The sequence below is a fragment of the Globicephala melas genome, chromosome 4, assembly GCF_963455315.2.
Source record: "Globicephala melas chromosome 4, mGloMel1.2, whole genome shotgun sequence".
In the NCBI taxonomy this organism is placed as follows: domain Eukaryota; kingdom Metazoa; phylum Chordata; class Mammalia; order Artiodactyla; family Delphinidae; genus Globicephala; species Globicephala melas.
In genome coordinates, this window is record NC_083317.1 from 10,293,857 (window position 1) to 10,313,909 (window position 20,053).

General features: G+C 47.7%; 1 protein-coding gene across 1 annotated transcript in view; it reads left to right on the forward strand.

Moving 5' to 3' along the window:
* Positions 1-20,053, forward strand: part of RUNX1 (RUNX family transcription factor 1) — an 88,499-nt gene that overhangs the window by 36,604 nt on the left and 31,842 nt on the right. Inside the window, exon 4 of the mRNA XM_030880839.3 lies at positions 12,805-12,996. Within this exon, the coding sequence (XP_030736699.2) occupies positions 12,805-12,996 (192 nt within the window). The remainder of the gene's footprint in view (positions 1-12,804; positions 12,997-20,053) is intronic.

Here is a 20,053-nt window from a genome sequence, read left to right on the forward strand (position 1 = left end):
TTATCAAAAGGTAGTTGTTTCTTAACTGAACACGCTGCTGGGTGATCTGCTAGGATTCTTAGCATCTAGAAGCTTCCACTGAGTCATCTATAAGGTGGGGATAATTATATGAGCTTTAATGCATAGGATTGCTTTGGATGAATTGAGATAATAGATATCAAGGTGCTTTGTAAATAGTCTATCAAATAATAGAAATATAGAGATATGAAATTAGGTGAACAGAAAAACAATCAGGAAATTTTACTCTTGATATGTATATTATATTGTACAAAAATCTCAAGGATCTTAAATAAAATAATTATTGGTTTCTTGAAGGTACATTTCATCTCATACTTTCTTCCAGGATTGATGAGAAGAAAACCATAGAGAAAAACAGAGACATTTTAATCAGCCCCACTGTGAATCCATACTTTTAGAAAGTTTACTTTTTGCCATTAACATATCTTAATATTTTCTTTCCTACCGTTATACACCCTTCAGGCATTTTGGAAACAAACAGACAAAAGGCAACCTTGACAGTTAAGAGAACTGAGTTTTATTTTAAGATCTATTTCTTTTCCAGAACCAAATACAGTTTTTCCTCTCCAGCTGTATTATTTCATTTTCTTTCCATGAAAGGCTTAGGGAGAATTGCAGAGATTGCAGGGCAGCTTGCTGAGTCCTTCTTTCTTTCTTTTTTTTTCCACCCGTGGCTTTTTATATATGCTGCTCGCCTGAGATTTCTGGATTAGATTGCAAGGAGGTGAAATATTACACCCTTGAGCCTTCGTGCCAGTTTCCCAGGAGGAGTCAAAACCTGCAGCTGCTCCAAGGTGGGAAACTTGCAAGGCTCCGGAGGCCGGCTTTCTGTCCTGTTCATTCGCGGACGTGCTGCTCAGAGCAGGTTGGGAGGAGAAACTCGTTCTATTCCGTGGGTGATTCAGCCAGTCTCAAAATAAATAAATAGCCAAGTGCAGGGAGAAAGAACTGGAAACTGCTGAAATTTGAGTCTCGAGTGCTGAGCTGTTCTCGGAGCCACTCTGTTGAGCTGTAAGAGGAATCCTGAGCCCTGGGCAAGGGAGAGGCAGCCGCATGGAAAGACTGCTGGGAGCCCTAGATCCTGGCCCCAGCTGGTTCTGCAAAGCTCAGCAGCCTCCGTTTCCTCCTCTGCAGAACAAGAGAGAGAGAGGATTTGATGGTTTTAAGATCCTTATCAGCTTCTAAAAGTAAGGTTCGATGTCTGTAGGAGTGACTGCATCACCTCCACCACCACCCCACCCCCGCCAAGTGCATCACCCAACCTGGAGGAGAGCCCTGGCTTTGCAGCCAGCCCATCCACCTGGGGAACCAGATCTAGGGCTAAGAAGATGGGCAAGGGCCAGGTGGAGGGACGGGGGAAGGCGCAGTTACTCACACCCCAAACAGGGGAAAGAAATGGATAAAGGTCCACCCGGAGTGACATGCCATAAGGAGAGCAAATTATCCTAACTAGATTTCCCATGACTTTGGCATCATTTGAAAGAAAGAGGGAAGGAAGGGAGGGAGGAGAGGAAGGAAGGAAGGAAGGGAAAGAAAGGACGGGGGAAAAAAGTCATCCTTTTACCCACAAAGTGCTCAGTTGTGCAAGCTACAGAGCCCCAACCTGGCCAAATTCCGGAAGCTGGCCAGCCGGAGACCTCAGTGTTATTCCTCAGCCAACTTAAGAAAGATGGGTTGAGTCCTGTTGACCTCATTGCTGGATGTTTCTGAGTGAGGCTGCCTCTCCCCTTTGCCTCCTCTCAGGCTATGAGCAGTTCTTCACTACCTGCCTCACTTACCTATCTTCACAATCTAGCCGCAAACAGCTTGGGTTGACCACACCACTTCCCTATTGAAAGTTAATACTGTTTGACTCATTCTGTGTTACTAACCTGAAGCCAAAGAAAACAAGCCAGAGAATAACCGGCTTGTACGGAGCTTGGAAAGCTCTCAGAGGCCCTGCTTTCAAAATCCTATACAGTAGCTTTCCTATATCTTCGGGCCGCAGCTGCAAAGAAAATGAAGGAAGCAGAAGTGGTTTAAAAAAAAAATAAAAGTGGGGGTGGGGTGGGGAAGAGACAGGGAAGGGAGTGGGGGTGGCCCTCGGGCTGGGAAAAGACAAAGCATGATGACCTGCAGTTTACAAGGGCGCCCTCACCCAGTGGAGGTTATACTTTCACACAGCAGAGTGTTCGTACAGAAGAGGGACTGTTGACGGTGTGAAAAGGAGAGAAAGTTCAAAACACTGGTCCTGTTGCATTCATAGCAGAGCAGGGAGGCTGGGCCTACCGTGCCAGCCTTCCAGAGGCAGAGTCCCAAGGTAAAGACAGAAGGAGGAAGGCCTGTTGCTTTCCAATCTGGAAAGGATTGGGATGGCAGAATGGTGCCAGTGTTTTGGAGGGAAGTTCTGACAGCCTTTTTGTCCTTCACTCCAGACTCAGATGCGCTCATCAGGGTGAATAGGGGGCACTTGTGTCTTGGAATAAATGGAACTTTCCCTCCCAACGTTACGTGGCAAGCGTTGGGACCAACATTTTCATCACCGTGCTGTGACTCTTCAGGAGTCCCAGACAAAGAGCCACTGCCCCTTCAAGTAACTGAGGGGGGAGGACCCCTGCCCCACAAATGCTCCTACTCAGCTGTGGACAGTGGATAAAAGTTAGCCTGAGTGAGGCTATCATCCCTAAAACAATCTGCCCGCTTCTTCTCTGGATGGTGTGAGGTAGGGATAATGGCCTGTTAAAAACAACCACTAGTCACTCTTGGCTTTCTTACTAGCAAGTGCTCAAGAGCTGTGAGCGGCCAGAGGGCCACTGTCCTTTTGTACCAGCCAAAGCCTGCTTAGCCATCTATTAAAGGACTTGGGTTAGGACTTCGGCTGGCCCCTTGGTCTCCTGCTGCCATGAGGCCAGCCCAGAATTCAGTGGGCATTTGTGACATGAGAGGAGATGGGAATCAGATACTGCTCCCCCAGGGACCAACAGGAGGGCTTTTAGGAATGGGAGGGAACTTTCCTTACCCTTTGTTAAAAACAAAGAGAAATGGCATGCTGCCCACTGCTAGATGTGCATCCCAGAGTAAGCCTAGCTCAGAGGGGGTGTTCATTCACTTACGCATTCATTCGTCACTCGTTCATTCACCCAGCATTGATTGGGGCACCACCCAACCTCCAGAGGGCCCTCGGTTTACCGCAGCCCTCTCTGAACAGGCTCGGGGCCCCTGGCTTTTATGCGTGGTGTGTGCGGGTACAGGAGGGGAGTGGAGACCCGCAGGGGTGTCAGAACGCCTGGTGGGGAGACCAGGAACGCCCAGGCAGCCTGATGCAGGAGGCGCAGCCTGTGGACTCTTCCCCCGGGCCTTGCCTGTCCTCCCAGAGCTAGCACTGCTGGGGACCTGGACTCCAAAGCCAGGTCAAAGCCTCGGGGAGTACTTCCTCTCACTTTGACCCCTGCCTCACCACCAGAACGTACCCTTCCGAAGTCACCTCCCATTCACAGAGCCTGTCCTTGGGGAGCAGGGACCATTCGGATAAATGGATCACATGACCAACAGTTACCACTCTGGGGTTACTTTCTGTTACCCTCTACCAGGGTTTTCTTGAGACAGTCTCTCCCCCGAGGACGGGCTGACGGTCCCTGGAATCACAAGCTTGTAGAGGAGAATGAATCCGGAACTTGTGAGCTGTCTGCACCCTTCCACGGAGGTTGCCTGCGCCGCCCCCCAGAGGGCTGCCTCTGGTCAGGAGCAAAAGAAACCAGGAGGGTTCTCCGCTCTAAGCTACCGTGACCTCCTTAGTCACCAGACAGAAACAGGAGGTAACCCGTGGCAACCGATGACCACAGATCCTGACTCCTCTGCTTTTAGGGAGGCCCAGGTCTCCAAGAGCTCATGCATATGAGCTAAAAACTCCACTGCCTGTTACTGTGAGCCTGGAACTTCAGGAAATTCAGTTTTGTTTCTGTTTTTGTCCCATGAATTTTGAGGGCAAGGTTCGGGGAGGGATGGAGGGGGCGGGCCCTGTGTTGGCCTGAAGTCTGGGTTAGTTGTTGTTCTCGCTCTAGCCCCAGCCCGCCGCTTTGCTCTCCACGTTGGCTTTCTACACCATTCCTTTCGTGCTTTGCTCTAGCAGTTACGTCTTAGCCCACGTCTAGAGGGACATGGGACGCTTAGCCCACGTCTAGAGGGACGTGCGCGCGCACGCGCATATGTGTGTGTGTGTGTGTGTGTGTGTGTGTGTGTGTATGGGGATACTCTCTCCAGAAACACAAGGAAGCTGTAGCAGTGCCTTGCTTATACAGGGGTGCTACACTCAGCTCTGCACGAAAGGCCTTTTATCCATTCTTTTTTTATTTTAAGTTCTTGCTGATAACGTTTATTATTATAATCACTACTTTTAATTTTGAAACTCTAAACAGTAAATTAACCCACAAGATCATATGCGTTCTATGAAAAGTACGTTGCAATTTATTGTAAATATAGCATCACTATAAATACTAACACTATTGTATCCATTCTTTTTTATCTTTTTGTGTAATAAAGGGGAAAAAAATAGAGAAGACAAGTTTTATGGACGGTTTAACGTCTCATGAGTCAATTCTCCGTGAAACTCTCTATGTTCAGTTATGATATTTTTCCTCCCCAAGTAGTTTTCCTGAGCCCTCTACAGTTCCATTTCAGCTGGAAACTTTAGTTCACATTTCCTTTGCCCCAAATAAGTCCTACTTTCCTACAATCTAATGGAGGACAATTGGTTGGCACCAGTGTTCAGCCAGTCGGTCGGTCATTCAGTGAACATTTAGTGAGCCTACGGTGTGCCGGGTACTCTCCTATGCACTGGGGATACAGCTGTGGAGAAAAGAGACAACATCCCACCTTCATGGAGCTTGCAGCCCAGTGGGCCTAGACAGACTGTAAGTAACATTAATAAATGGTATGGAGAAAACCCAAGGTAAAGGGTCAGGGGTTGGCCAGGTTGGAGAGGGTTTGCAACTTAAACTAGGGTGTTCAGGAATTTCTCAGGGAGAAGATGAAATTTAAGCGAAGACTGGAAAAAAATAGGAGAGATCTGGTCCACAGGTATCTGGAGAATAAGTGTTCTGGGCCGAGGAAACAGCAAGCGCAAAGGCCCTGAGGCAGGCATATGGGAGCAGCAGCAAGATGGCCGGTGTGCCTGGAGCAAAGTGGGGAATTCAAACTGTCTGCCTTCTAGTCTAGAAAGCACGCTTAGCAAAACGCCAGCCTGACCCCTAAAACATGCGCTTCATGCCATGTGAGGGGGCAGTGCAGGACCACGGTTTGGGAAGACCCAGGATAGGGAAGCCCCGTGCACAGGTAGACTCAGGGGTCACTCACTTCCCTGTTGCCACCTGCAAGAGAACCAAAGCTCTTCTCAGCCAAAGGCATCGCCATCCCTGCTGGTGATTCTTCTGGGGTAAGGCATCACAGCTGCGGAATCCCTCAGTCAGTAGAAATGTATGGCCTAGGAAGTGGTGCGTCCTAGTGGATTTTCCCCACTGGCTTGGTGTGGTTTAGAAGGAGCATGAGCGAAGGGAACAGAAGCCCTGCACAGGGCGCATGGGTGAGGACGGGTGGACAGTTGCACGGGTAGGTTGATAAGCATTAATCTCAGCCTTACATTCCTCTGGCCGTTGATGGGAAGGGGTGGGCAGGGAACCAAAGAGTATCATTATTTTCTAACCAATAAGACATGCAGGAAAATGAGACCCTGGATTAAGATTCAGCAGAGTGGTTTTCTTCCCAGCTGCAGCCCCTGACAACCTGCTAGCAGGCTTGAAGCTGAGTTTAATGGCCCACTCCCTCTGGATACAGCCTTTGGGCCATTATGGGGAAGGGGCAAAAACAGAATGGGATGCTCAGTGGGTACCAGGAAAGGCTCAGGGGAAGCTTGAGAGGGAAGGATCTGGGAAAACTGATGTCCAAGGTCACTAGTAACTGTTCAAAGGGCCACGGATGAAAGAGCAGGGGGCAGAGGGAGAGTGAATTCTCAGGATACCTTGTACAAAGCTGCCAGCCACCAGCACACCCAAGGGTCGGGCAGGCCAGGGAGAATCCCGGGTTCAAGACAGAGCTCTGAAGACCAGTCTCATGGCTCCCAAAGGTCAGGTATTTGCCTAAAAAAAAGAAAGAGAACTCTGAAAGTCCTAATGTCACATGAAGTTGTTCAAGAAAGCCCCCGCTTAGAGTCGTCTGACAGGAACCAGTTGAGTCGAATCGCTGCAGATGTAATTGCCGCGAATGCTTTTAGAGGCCCGCACAGTAATCCGTCTTAGTCCTTTAATTCCAGGCTTGCAGATAAGGAGGCTGAAGAGACTTGCTCTTGTCCGCAGGAAAGTTGGGTGGAAAAGCAGATTTACGATGGAGAGTTATTAACATCCAGACTGGCAGCCCCATTTCCCTGGTGCCATGCTGTATCTCTCAGGGAGAGAAGGATTACAGCATCCGCATTAGCACCCCCAGCCTTGCGGGGGCTCAGAGGTCTCAGCCGCTGCATTTCTGGAATGGACTCATAGCGTCCAAGTAACCCTTTTCTGCTGTTCCCCAAAGTCTTTCCTTAGACGGCAGGGCGGAAGTTGCTTCCTGCCTGAGAATGCTGGCTTCCCCTTGCAGCCCCACCTGATTATTGCAACAGCGACTCAGGGAGTCATCTCAGGGATGGTGGGAGAGAGACGGTCACAACCCACCTCTCTGCGGGCAGAGTTTTGGCATTTTCAGCCACTCTGTACAGCACACTGAAGAATTTAAAAACTTTTTTTAAAGGCCACAAAATAGTTATCACCAAAACAAGGCCATCACTCAGCGTCCATGGGCACTTAGTCTAAACACAGTTCTGGTATATTTGGTGTTTTAATTTCCAAGCCCGGCAGATGAGAAGCATGTTGGAAGTATGTGCACCACAGGGACGAATCGCTGGCGCTCACACCCATGCTCCCAGGGTGGTGCCTGGACCAGCAGCCTCAGCATCACTGGGACCTTATTCTGAACTCACTGGCCCCATCCCAGCCCTGCCAGGACGTCCGGGTGATTCGGATGCCCTTGCAGACGTGTGAGACCCAGCTCTCTGCCAGGGGTCACCCCACGACTCTGGCTCTCTTCTGTTCTAAGGACGAGCCGGGAGCAGAAGTGGGACTGTAAAGGCAGAGTGTGCAAATCATGCAAGTGCCCGGGGTCCCTGTGATGGACAACCATGCGACATTGTGCGCCTCTCCTCTCTGTTACATGGGAGTCGTGGAAATGGGTATTTCTAGGTGCACGGAGCATGAGGTGGGGGGGGAAGGTTGAGGGAGTGGGTGTGTTTTCAGACCTGCCCTCTCTCTCGAGTTGACTGTGTGAGATTGGGAAAATGACATAACTTCTCTGAACTTCACTCCCACGTATGGGTTAAAAAACGAGGCTAGGGCTTCCCTGGTGGCGCAGTGGTTGAGAGTCCGCCTGCCGATGCAGGGGACGCGGGTTCGTGCCCCAGTCCGGGAAGATCCCACATGCCGCGGAGCGGCTGGGCCCGTGAGCCATGGCCGCTGAGCCTGCGCGTCCGGAGCCTGTGCTCTGCAATGGGAGAGGCCACAACAGTGAGAGGCTCGGGTACCGCAAAAAAAAAAAACGAGGCTAATTTCTCCAGCCCTTCTTCAGTTCAGAAGGACTCCAGCCTTGCGCTGTTTTCTAAGCTTAACGATATGGGAGGAGATAGAGGGGGGGAAAGTTAGGCTACCTGTGTACATGTAAAGTTGGATGATATATAAACATGTATTATAATGTATTCTAATATAGTTACATATATCAGTATATATTTTATATCACATTATATATTGTGTATATAAGGTATATACAATCTATATATAATCTATGTATACAATTATATGTATAAATCTATGTAGATATCATCTATACACAATATATAATATGAGACCGTATTTCCCAACATTTAATTAGCCAGCAGATGGATAGGTTTGCAGTTAGGAAGCGTTTTTTTTAAAATAAATTTATTTATTTTAAATTTATTTTTGGCTGTGTTGGGTCTTCGTTGCTGCGTGCAGGCTTTCTCTAGTTGCGGCGAGTGGGGGCTACTCTTCATAGCGGTGCGCAGGCTTCTCACTGCGGTGGCTTCTCTTGCTGCGGCTCATGGGCTCTAGGCGCGTGGGCTTAACTACTTGTGGCACGTGGGCTCAGTAGCTGTGGCTCGCGGGCTGTAGAGCACAGGCTCAGTAGTTGCGTCACACGGGCTTAGTTGCTCCGCAGCATGTGGGATCTTCCCGGATCAGAGCTCGAACCCGTGTCCCCTGCATTGGCAGGCAGATTCTTAACCACTGCGCCACCAGGGAAGTCCTAGGAAGCTTTATTTCACCGCCTGCAAGGTACTTTGAGGAAGGATCACATCCACGTTCAGTACCAGTGCTTTAAAGTCCTAATGACTTTGATGACCCCAGAGCACTCTAACCCTGGGTAGAGTGTTAAACTAGGAAAAATGAGCTGTTCTCTACACGTTTTGGTTTCTTTTCCCTAGTCATAAAGAATAGCAAATTAAAGAAGGAAATGTCAATGTTCTTATACCCGGACATATGTCGTTAGTATCAGATTGATTGGCAAACATCTTTTGAAAAACCTATATCCTTTTGGAAGAATCACAGTGAGACAGATGGATGGAAGGAAGGAGATAGAGATCTATATACACACACATATAGACAGATATCCTTTTGGTCTCATCATTTTGCATCAATTTTTTTCAACTGCTCATCATGACACTGCTTTGAGTATATGCCTTTTCTAATATTTCTGCGGAGAATCTTTCAAGAAAACTACTAAACTCATATCAGAAACATGGACAAGCACTTTGATTGTCAGGAAATGATTCTCTCTACCCAGAACTTGCCAAGAAAAGGTAACAACTTAGCCTCATCTGTTTTCTTTCATAGAAAATCATATACAGATAGTCCCTGACTTAGGATGGTTCTACTTACAATTTTTCGACTTTATGATGGTGTGAAAGCGACACATATTCGGTAGAAACCACACTTCAAATTGTGAACTTTGCTCTTTTCCCGGGCCGTTGATGTGTGGTGTGATGCTTGTGTGATCAGCCATGCCATCTCAAGGATCAACACTGATACACTTAACCATTCTGTGCTCAGACGACAATTCTGTTTTTCACTTTCAGTACAGTATTCAATAAATGACTTGAGACGGTCAACACTTGATTACAAAATGGGCTTTGTGTTAGATGATTTTGCCCAACTGTAGGCTAATGTAAATGTGCTGAGAACGTTTAAGGTAGGCTAGGCTAAGCTAATTTGTTCGGTGGGTTAAGTATTTTAAATGTATTTTCAGCCTATGATATTTTCAGTTGAGGATGGATTTATTGGGACATTACCCAATTGTAATTCAAGGATGATCTGTGTTGTATTGCAGTTACTTACAGCCACAGATCAGCAATGTTTCTTTGAAAAAGCACTTCATTTGTCAGTGAAATATGCATATACCTACTCAGCCTATAGTTCTTATAGCAGAAAACTGAAAGCTGGTCTCATTATCCATCACAAATATCCTAACATTTAGGGATACCCGTTGGGCACCCATTCCAGAAGACGGCAGGACATATGTCTTTGGAATGAAGACGTAAAATTGAGCAGATGGGATTAGTTTGTTTTTATTCTTTTTTTGTTCTTTTGGCTTCGTATAGTTTTGCATATATATAAAATTCTAATCAAGTACTTTTTGGAAAATGTGAAAATAGTAATAGAGAAACGTAGTTTAGGGTCTCTTTCAACTCTGCTAAAGATTCAGTAAGATGTCCCAGTATGAAATCTTGAGGTAGCCACTATTTTCAGGACCACCACGTAGACATACACAGCTGACTTCCAACGTGTTCAAAAAGCCAGGCTGCCAGCATGCACGTGTTTGAGGCTTCATTGCGTAATTCTACCACCGGGGTTGAATTCCCTATTGCCCTCTGAGGCCCAGTAGTCAGTAAGAAAGAAGAAAAGTGAATTTGATCGTGGACATTTTCCATACTCCTGTATTTAAAATTCAGGGGGCTAATTGCACACAGATACAGGAAACTGGAGACATAACGCACTCATTTCCCCCAGCTTGAAAGTTTATATCAGAAGCTTCTACGTTTCACGCAAAACATTGCTCTTTGGCACACGAAATCTGATGGTTTCAGAAAAGAGGAATTAGGTCTTCCTTTGATCTAGCTTATAAACACATCAGAACCACACCTTTAATATGATAATGCTTTTTATTTCCCCCGTGCCTTGGTGTTACAGCTCTCTAGCACTAGTAGTGAGGAAGGGGCCCAGGGTTCCTTGGGAGGGCAGTAACGCTCTTACTTACTCTGTGGATCACAGCACGGGGAGGGTGTGAGATGAACTCTCATCCCCTCCTCCAGCATTAAACTCAGCCCTGCAACTCTCAGGGCTTAAGAAATAGCTTAGAGTGAAGAATTGTTTTCTCTGAGAGCTATGCCCGAACATTCCTAGTAGAGCAGACAGTCATCAGTTAATCTCTGTAAATGACTACGGCTTTGGCAGGTGTCAGCTGGTGCAGAAGTTGCTCACGTGTTGAAAGCTTTCTTTTATTTTGTTTTTTAAGCATAGGGCAATGAGAGGGGTCTCATAAAGAAAAAGTAATCTCACGTCGCTCCTGGCCGCAGTAGTGGCTGTCACCTGCAATGACTTATTCCCGTTTGGTTTCTTGGTGGTGTGTGATGGCACTCAAGATTGGTGACTGAGGCAGACACAATGGAAGGCCTCTCTTCAAAGGCTGGCCGGAGACTCCAAAGCTTTGCCAACCGGCATTCTTTCTGAGGAGGTAGAACTTTCCAGAATCATTTGTCCTGCCTTCTTCCCTGCTTGACCCCTAACACCAGGTCATGGTAGGCATTTAAAGGGCTGAATTACTACGCCTGGGATGGCTTTTGAGTTGGCATTGTTTGCTCTTCTACGAGAAAACTTCAGATTTTTCAGTCTGACCATCGGGAAGCCGAGAATGTATCACAGAGATAAGAGGAAGGAGGAGTCAAGGGAAGCTCCATCCAGGGACCACAGATGAGTCCATGGTGGACCGAAATAGAATGTTCTAGAAAAAGATGTTTTCGTACTTCTGAGGGAAAGGGACGACAGGGGTTGTTCCGGGACCTGGCCCCATGGCCTTTCGCCCACAAGGCCGGTGCTTAAAATACTCAGCGGGTAAGAGGCCTCTCACATGTGTGCTGGGCCCACGTGACTCAGGCTGCCTTGTGTTCAGACCGAGTACTGTGGGCTGTGCGGCTGAATCAGAGTCCAGATTTGCCTTGGTGACACATGAAAAGAGGGAGCGTTGCATTTGAACTACACAAATATTATGCTTAAGTATTTTTCCTCATCTCGGAGCCAAAACAGGTCTTGTTCATGATAAAATCACTGCAATATAGTGCGTCCTTTTTCTGGTCTGGAATTTGAGACAGTGTCAACTGTGCCATGGGGCCTGGCAGCAGGAAGAAACGGCAAACCACGGAGATTTGGAACCATAATACAAGTTATAAATTTTAATTTTATAATTGTAGCAGCGGGAGCTGGGCTAAAATATACGTCTCCCACCCCGACTCCCACGCCGGGCTGGGGGGCATGGAATCAAGGGATCTTCTTCCTCACTGAGGACTGGGTCGGGTGTGCGAAAGGGCACTTGAGCGTGGCAGCAAGGAGGCTGCTTCTCCAATCTTGGTTTGAGGCCAGTTGACAGTCCGGCGAGGGTTTTGTGAAGTTGGTCAGTGACTCTTCGAACCATCCTGGTTCAACGTAAGGAGGAGGAGGGCAGCCTCTCTGAAAGAGGAATGAATCCACCGCCACCACCACCACCCCCCCCGCCCCCCGTGGCTACATCAGTACCTGGGAGCCTCAGCTCTGCTCGACAAGCCTGAGTCTCTGGTGTAAAGACATTTTGATGAAGGATTAAGGCCCAACCCCCCTGGCCCTTCTTGAGTGAATGGCCTCTGCCCGCTGCAGCCCGGTGATAGCAATTTAGACCAGGAGCGAGGCGAGGATACTTGCTGTGTCTACAGATGCTGAGGGGCCCGACTCCCCACCCCGGATCCCTGAGCCCCCTGGGGAAGCCCGGCCAACCTGCTGGCGGCTCCCTTTGGGCTCCAGTGGGCCCGGCCTGCTGGGAGTCTTGGACTGGACAAGGCCGAAGCTGGGGAAGTCGGCTTCAGGGAAGAAAGGATGCTCATGCAAAGCTTGCTAGCAGAGGAGAGGGGCCACCCGTGCCCTGCACTTAACAGGAAATCTGACCTCCCAGGGCTGTGGGCTTGCAGCCACACCTCGCTTCCTGTTAGAAGGGGCGCGCCTCTAAGCTCCAGGGCCCACATTGCTGCCTCTGAAACCTGCCCGGGGTTGGGTGTGCAGCTGGGGCAGCTGTTCCGATGCCACTGGCAGGCCTCCTTTCCTGGCCAAGTGCCAACAGCGAATGCCCCTTCTCTCCGTGCCGCCACCGCCACCAAGCCCCACGTGCCCACCGCATCCCGCCCAGGGGAGATGGGCACAGAGGGTTGAGCTGGGTGCCGGGGCCCAGTCTGGGCAGAGCGCCCAGCGGCCAGTGTGACAGAAGGGGCCCCAGTCTGCCGTGGGGACAGCGGCCCTGAATCCCCCCCCGCCCCGACCCCGGGAGCAGCTAACTGTGCAGATCTCCAGCAGATCCACGCTGGGGGTGAGGGGAGAGGGAGGGGAAAGACGAGAAAAGCCCGAGTTTTAGCAAATCCACGGTACCTCTTCTGATCTCTTGCCTCCCTCTCCCCTCCCCACCCCCTCCCCGCAATAGGACATCGTCAGAAACTAGATGATCAGACCAAGCCCGGGAGCTTGTCCTTTTCCGAGCGGCTCAGTGAACTGGAGCAGCTGCGGCGCACGGCCATGAGGGTCAGCCCACACCATCCGGCCCCTACACCCAACCCTCGGGCCTCCTTGAACCACTCCACTGCCTTTAACCCTCAGCCTCAGAGTCAGATGCAGGGTAAGTACCCGGACGGACAGAGCCCGCTTCCCGCCTCACCCTTGGGCGGAACCCACCCGGGCCGGTTGTGGCTCCTCGTCCGCACTCAGAAACGGCTGGTCCCCGGACCAGCAGCCTGGCAGCTTGTTAACAGCAGAGTCTTCGGCCCGCCCCAGACCCACTGAGTCTGATCTGCGTGGTAACAAGATCCCCAGATTGAAAGGCACTGCTACAGAGGGTATAGAGAGGATATGGACAGATATGTATCGCTGTGTAGATCAGATCTCGAATTTTTTAAGCTTAGCTTTGGCTAGGTTATTTTCTTACCTCCTCAGCTTGAAGACACACACACACACACACACACACACACACACACACACACACACACACACACACATACATCAGGCCAGGTGAAGGTCAGGATGTTTCAAGTTCTTACTGATTACTTGAGGGGTTTGTATTTACTATACGTTCTTTGGCAAATATAAAGAAATAGGAGGAGTGTCTGGACGCCACCCCATCAAGGGTATTCATTGCAATTCGTAAGCCTGCAATCAATAAAGAAGGCGGGTTATCCCCCCTCCCACCGTGGGGTTAGCTGGCAATTGCAAAAACACTGTAAAATACAGTAATTGCATAAAACCCACTGTGCCAAATTAGATAATACACAGAGTTCATTTACACTGTAGAAAGCACTGACGTCAATGATTATTTGCTCTGTGATACCATGTCAAATTTCCGAAAGGCAGTCGTTTTCTCGGTGCTGTGCAGGACACAGCTGTGTATGGTAGGGTCACAGTAAGATTCCTTTCTCAAAGGGTCAGGCTTGTTTAACTCGAAGGAAGAGATAAGCAACACATCTGGGGGAAAGGGCAGGTGGCCAGCAAGGGGAATGCTCCTTGCCCTTCTGGGACAGCAGAAATTAGCTTTCCCGGGTGTTTTCTCTGTTTGAGTTGTATTGTGAGATGTGCAAACATCCTAAGTCCTTTAGGGTTTCCAGCCCGTGGGTTTCTTTTGGGATTAGCACATGTGGGGCTCTTAAAGGCACACCCACCCTCTTTCTCAGAGCCCGATGGTCCATGCCATTCACTCTCACAGTCATGATTCTGGGGGAAGTTATTTTTATTTGCGGGGGAAATTCCCAGAGAACTCCTCCCATAAGATACTATGCAGACAGCTGTTAAGTGGCCTCTCTGTAGAGTCGCCCTTTTGTGGACCACAGAAACCTCAGCTTGATTTTGGGGGGCTGCCTCTCATCTACAGTTTCATCTTAGGTGTATTTAAGAAGAGGTCCCATGAAACCATTGGTGTCCTGGTGCTCAATCATTGCATACTCATTCAAAATATGCATATAGATTTTTTTTTAATTCCAAAATGCAAGTGTGTATGAGAAATTAGATGAAACGGCACATTAAGTGAGAGAGATGGGCTTGAGGGGAAAATGCCACTTTTCTTCTAAATAGAATAAAATTCTCCAGGGGATGGCTGGATCTTGTGTTTAGGGCCATTTACATTCATTTATGTCATCTTCAGGATTCCATCTGTAACATCTAAGAGGAGACTTCTGTTCTCTTATTCTCTCATGACATAACTGACCATTTCTACTACTAGGTTGATAAAGGGATTTGCCTTTTTCTACTGCTATTGGAACTAAAAATAGTAAGCATTTTGAAAGGCAATGGAAAATGTAACCACATGGGGGCAAGTGGAAATCGTCACCGTGAATTCGGCTTGGTTTCAGTTTTGGTGAAGAGTGAATCAGATCTGATTTCCCTCCTGGTCAGATACACTCTCTTTACCAAGAAGAAAACGGCAGGGTGGGGTGTTGAATTCTTGTCCTCAGCAGCCAGCATCTCTCAGGCGGAGGCACTGCCACGGACGGGCATTCCTCAGCTCTTTGGAATACTGTACGCTTAGCAGAGTATCAGGTTTAACCCCGTTTCTTGTTCCTTTTAAAAACTTTGTACTTCTGCAACATCTAAGTAATAATAACTTGCTTTTAGAGTGCCTTGGAGGCTTAGCTGCTACTCGAGAGAATGTGTTAACTACATCGCTGACGTTCTTTCCTTCCAAAACATGATTTGCCGTTCAGGGTGTCACTTGTAAAATTGTAGGAACAACTTTTAAAAAATAAGTATCTGGGAGATTTTCATGTAAATCTACTTTTCCTTATTCTTTCTTTCTTTTTTCCATAAGAAAATGCTTTTTTACCTTCGTCCTGTTTTGAGTAGACCCTTGGGAGTTTTTTCTCCCTGAAGTTAGAAAGTTAACAAGGATAACAGTAAAGTCTCTTTCAGCCAGAACCTTCATTTTGTTCTTGATGGACAGGAAAATGGTTATTTTCCCAGCTTAGCGCTAGAGCTTCTGTATTATATTTAAGAAGATGCTTTATATAAAAATTCAGCATGTGTTTATGGCTCGCTTTGAAATGGCAGCAGTAGTTGGAAGCAAAACCTCCCCAAAGTAGTCAGAGCAGTTTTACAGCAGTGCCGTACCAATGTGTGGATGTATTCAGCCCGGCGGAGTTGTCGACAGTTACGGGCTCGGAGAGATCACGAGTTGATAGGCTGCTACACCCTGTCTTGCTAGGATTTCATCAGAGGGTCATGCCTGGCCCTTTAACTCCTTCAGTACGAAATCACAGATATAGAATAATGCCTCTATGTATCTAGAAGGAGATGTGCTTGAGAATCACCCAAAATAGACATCTCAAATGATCTGAAGCAGGGTGCAGATGGGAAAGGGGGCCAGGTTGCCATGCCACCAAACCACTGTTTATTTGTTGAGGTTTAAGCTATAAAAGGGCTGAGGTTAATTTCAACTTCCTACTTTACCAGGTCTTTAAAATTGAACAGAAAGCCATTTTGTCGTGGCTACGCGTTTAAGTAAGTCAGGACATCATCATGAACTTCTACAGCCGAGTTTTAGAATTCTTTTACAGTCACGGGAAAGAAAACTGACACATGTCCTTTTCCAAGATGGACCAGGGCAGAATCTAGACCCACAGGGCACTGCTGCCGATGCGGCCACACCTACCCCCTAGAGATGGCTTCAGGCAACCCGAGCACGTCATTTTAAGACTCTGACTCCTGATTTACCAAAAATGATGAACCACATTTAAGCTACATAAGTCCCTCCTTTCTGGGAAAATGGAGACGGGGTGAAATCTACTGGTGCAGAAAACCGTCAAAACCAGAGAAACTAAGAGGCCGAGTTTTGTTCTTGTGTGTGTTGCCATCAACATCGAGACACGAGGTTTAACTCTTTAATTGGAACAGTTATGACATATTTTGAAACAAGTCAGACCTTTTGTGTACATTGTGTTATACCTACAATCCTGTGGTGTGGTTCACAGACAGAGAAACTGAACCTCAGAGGTTAACAACTGCCCAGATCTCCAAGGTTGGAAGTGAAGGACTTGGACTCAGACGCAGACCTTTCTGGCTCCAAAGCCAGTCCCGGTGGGTGGCAGTTTCTCCCCGGCTCTCACTCTTGGATCAAGGATCAATTAGACACAGGGCTGACCAGTGTCAAGTAAAATCCCAATCACCAAAGGGGAGACAGGAGCAGTGCTAGGCTGGCCACTCACCCGGCAGGCCTGTAAAGACTGTGTTCTATTATCATTAGGTGTTGATAATAATAACTTTAGGGCTGGACTCTGTGGTGGGCATCTGAATAAATTCCCTCCTTTGGAGATGTGTACATTTGTTTTTAAAGATGGGGAGAAAAGAAAACTGAACGCAGAATAATGACTCTCTAAGCATGAGTGAAGGAAGGATGCGGGGGCAGCGAGAGAGCTTCCCAGCCACTCTGTTTACTTTATTGGGGTAACTGCCTGGCCTTCTTGCATGAAAGAGTCTCGCTTGTGGGGTCCATTGGGACCGAGGCCTTCTTAACCTCCAGACTCCGGCAACATCTGATCAGCCTGCAGGAGTGTGGGTGCCTTGCTCTAAGACTTCTGTATGTCCAGAGGGGCCTTGACCTCTTAAATCACCTCCTGAATTTTAGTATTCCAAATGATTTTGTTTTGCTAGTGAGTTACCCTACAAGTTAAAGTTACTTTGGATACACCATTTTCTGGTGCCTGTTGTCTGTGTAGCTTTTTGAGATACTGAATCTCAGCTGTACCAGGTTACTTATGTCAATCTTTATCAGCTGGATTGACGAAAGAAAACAAAAAACAAAAAAAGAACCTTTTCACTTTTCTGTAGGAGGAGAGATAAATGCCCTTTCCAGCCTCAGGGGTAAAATATCAAAATGCACAACGTCTCTTCCCTCCCCTTTCCTCTTTCTCTGTCTCTCTCTCTCCTTCCTCTCTCTTCTAGCAATTCTGGAAGCTCAAAAACAAAGTGGGTGGGAGGGCAGGGGCGGGAGCTGTTGGAATACCTTGGAGGTAGAGGCTACCCTCAGTCAAACACCGGACGTTCTTCTGCGTAAAATCTACAAATGGTCATGGTTACACAAAGCAAAATATTCAGGGTGCTAGAAATCAGCTTACAAGACATGCTGTGAACATGAAAAGGGAGTGATCTAAAAATAACTCTTATCTAGGTATAGTAGAGTTTGAGAGCCTTTCAAGGTCTACAACACCAGAATCTTACACGGAAAACAAGCCTGAATCGGGTGTTCCCATGAATAAATAAAAATAAATAAATGTAAGAAGGAAGGGGGGCAGGGAAGAGAGGAAAAACAGTGGAATGAACTCAAAATGAAGAGCTTTCGCGTGGGGTGTAAGCGGGTTGGTGGGCGCTGCAGCCGCATCCCCCTTCTTCCTCACCAGCAGGCAGAGAGGTTACAAGTTACTAGAACTAGAGGAACTGAGAACTCAGTTACTGTTTTCCGTCTTCTGGGCTGATGCCACATAAACAAAGTTTAAGGAAAGCTTGAAAAGCCCCTGCTAATCAATTGCATCGTAGGCATTTAAAAAATGGGGATGAAGGATGGGGAGAAAGCTAAGTCTTCATTTTTTTCCTTTAAAAAAGGCCCTCGGGCCTTGGCTTCCTAATCCGCCTGTGGCCTTTGTTGAGTCTGATGTGGCTGCAGCGTGTCAGCTGCCCTTGCTTCCCATCCGCTGCCTGGAGTGACTTACGGAGCGGTGCTCAGAGTGGTGACCAGCCTTACGTTTCCTCCGTGCTCTATTTATGGACGGAACGGTCACCAACACAGAACTCCCTTGAACAGCACTGCTCTGATGCCTGTGATGTCTTTACAAGCACCCCTCAGCTAAGTACTTAATAAACCAGCCCTTCAAAGGAGCCGCCAACCTCGTGAGCTGTCAGCACCCTAGTAATCATAAACCACATTTTAGTGGGACCGCGTTTTCAGACCAAGTGTTTTCATGGATGTCACTCAAGGTGATCAGACCACGCTTTCCAGAGCATGTTGTTAATGCCTGTGGACATCTTTTCTAATTAGAGGAATGAAGGGTTCATTTTAGGGTTTGATCCTAATGATAAAATATTCCTTCCATGGATTTGATACCTTCTGAAATGTTCCCTTCTTCTTGTGATCTGTGGGCCAGCACACACTCAGTTATTATTATCAACACCTAATGATGATAGACACACGCACACTCACACGCACACTCACAAATGCACAAAGGTTTTGTTCAAAAGAATAAGTGTTTAACAAAGCTGTGGTTGGAGCACTTATCTGTCGTCAGTGGTACAACAGCAGGAAGGTTAAGCTGAAAATCTCTCGTCCAAGAAAGATAGCAGAGTCTGGTGGCTAAGAATGAGGGCTCAACAGGCAGGCCACCTTGGCCCAAAACTGGCCTCCACCACGTATTACCGTAGGACTTTTGGCAAGTTACTTAACCTCTTAAAGCCTCACTTTCCCTATCTGCAGAGTGGGAGTAATAATTGTACTTGGAGATCCTAGAACCACTGTGAAAGGTGAAGCAGTGGGCATGAGAGCCAGCCCATGGGTAACACTTAGTAACTGTGGGCTTTTATCATCAGCAGCACCACACCATGTCTATTAGTTTCCTGTGATTGCTGTAACAAGTTGCCACAAACTCGGTGGCCTAAAACAACAGACATTTATTCTCTTCCAGTTCTGGAGGCCGGGATCCAAAATCAAGGTGCCCTACTCCCTTTGAAGTTCCCAGGGAAGGATCCTTTCTTGTCTCTTGCAACCTCTGGGGGCTCCTAGTGTCCCTTGGCTTGTGGCCGCATCACTCCAATCTTCGCCTCCATCTTCACATGGCCTCTTTCTCTGTGTCACCTCCCGCTCCTTCTCTAAAGACACTTGTGATTGGAATTAGGCGCCCTCTAGATAACCCAGATGATCTCATCTCGAGATCCTTCACTTAATTACATCCGCAAAGACCCTTTTTCCAAATCAGGTCACGTTCACAGTTCCGTGGGTCGGAGCATGGACATACCTTTGCAGGGCCACCATTCTACCCATTACACCAAGGTGGAACGGATACAGGGCATCAGGTGAGTCCAGAGATCACTTTCCCTTGTCCACTCCCCCAGAACAGATATGATGGGCAGGTAACTGTGAACTCAAGTGTCTTATGCCACGCATAATCAAGCACATCTTCCAGCTACTCTCACTTCAGGCCATCATTTACTGGAACTCAGTATCATGGTACTTTGATTTTCCAGCCACGAGAATGTATGTTTTTTTTCTACATGAGATCAGATATTTCTTCACATTTTCTAGACACCTATGCTGATGGAATCAGAGGGCCCAGCAGTGATAGAGAAAAGGGATTCTCCCCTGTGTCATGGGAGCCGTGAAAAGCAGGAGGCTTGGGTGCCTCTGGCCCTGGCCCCCAAAAGCTCACGACATCGCGGCTGGGAGTAAGCATAGGGACAGAAGATGACACGGGGACCACAGCCAGCCAGTTGGGAGGGACTCAAGAATGTGGTCGCCTGGAGCTCAGCATATCACTGTTGTTTTGAACAAGCTGCCTTGTTAAAAATGGCTTTATTGCGAGGTGCTGTTGACCAGAAACCCATTGCTAAAGGCTGGTGATTCACTTTGCATATCTCATAATCCCACATTTACAAATCACCCGAAGATAGCCTTTCACATTTGGATATTTAAAAACAAAACTTTGACTGCG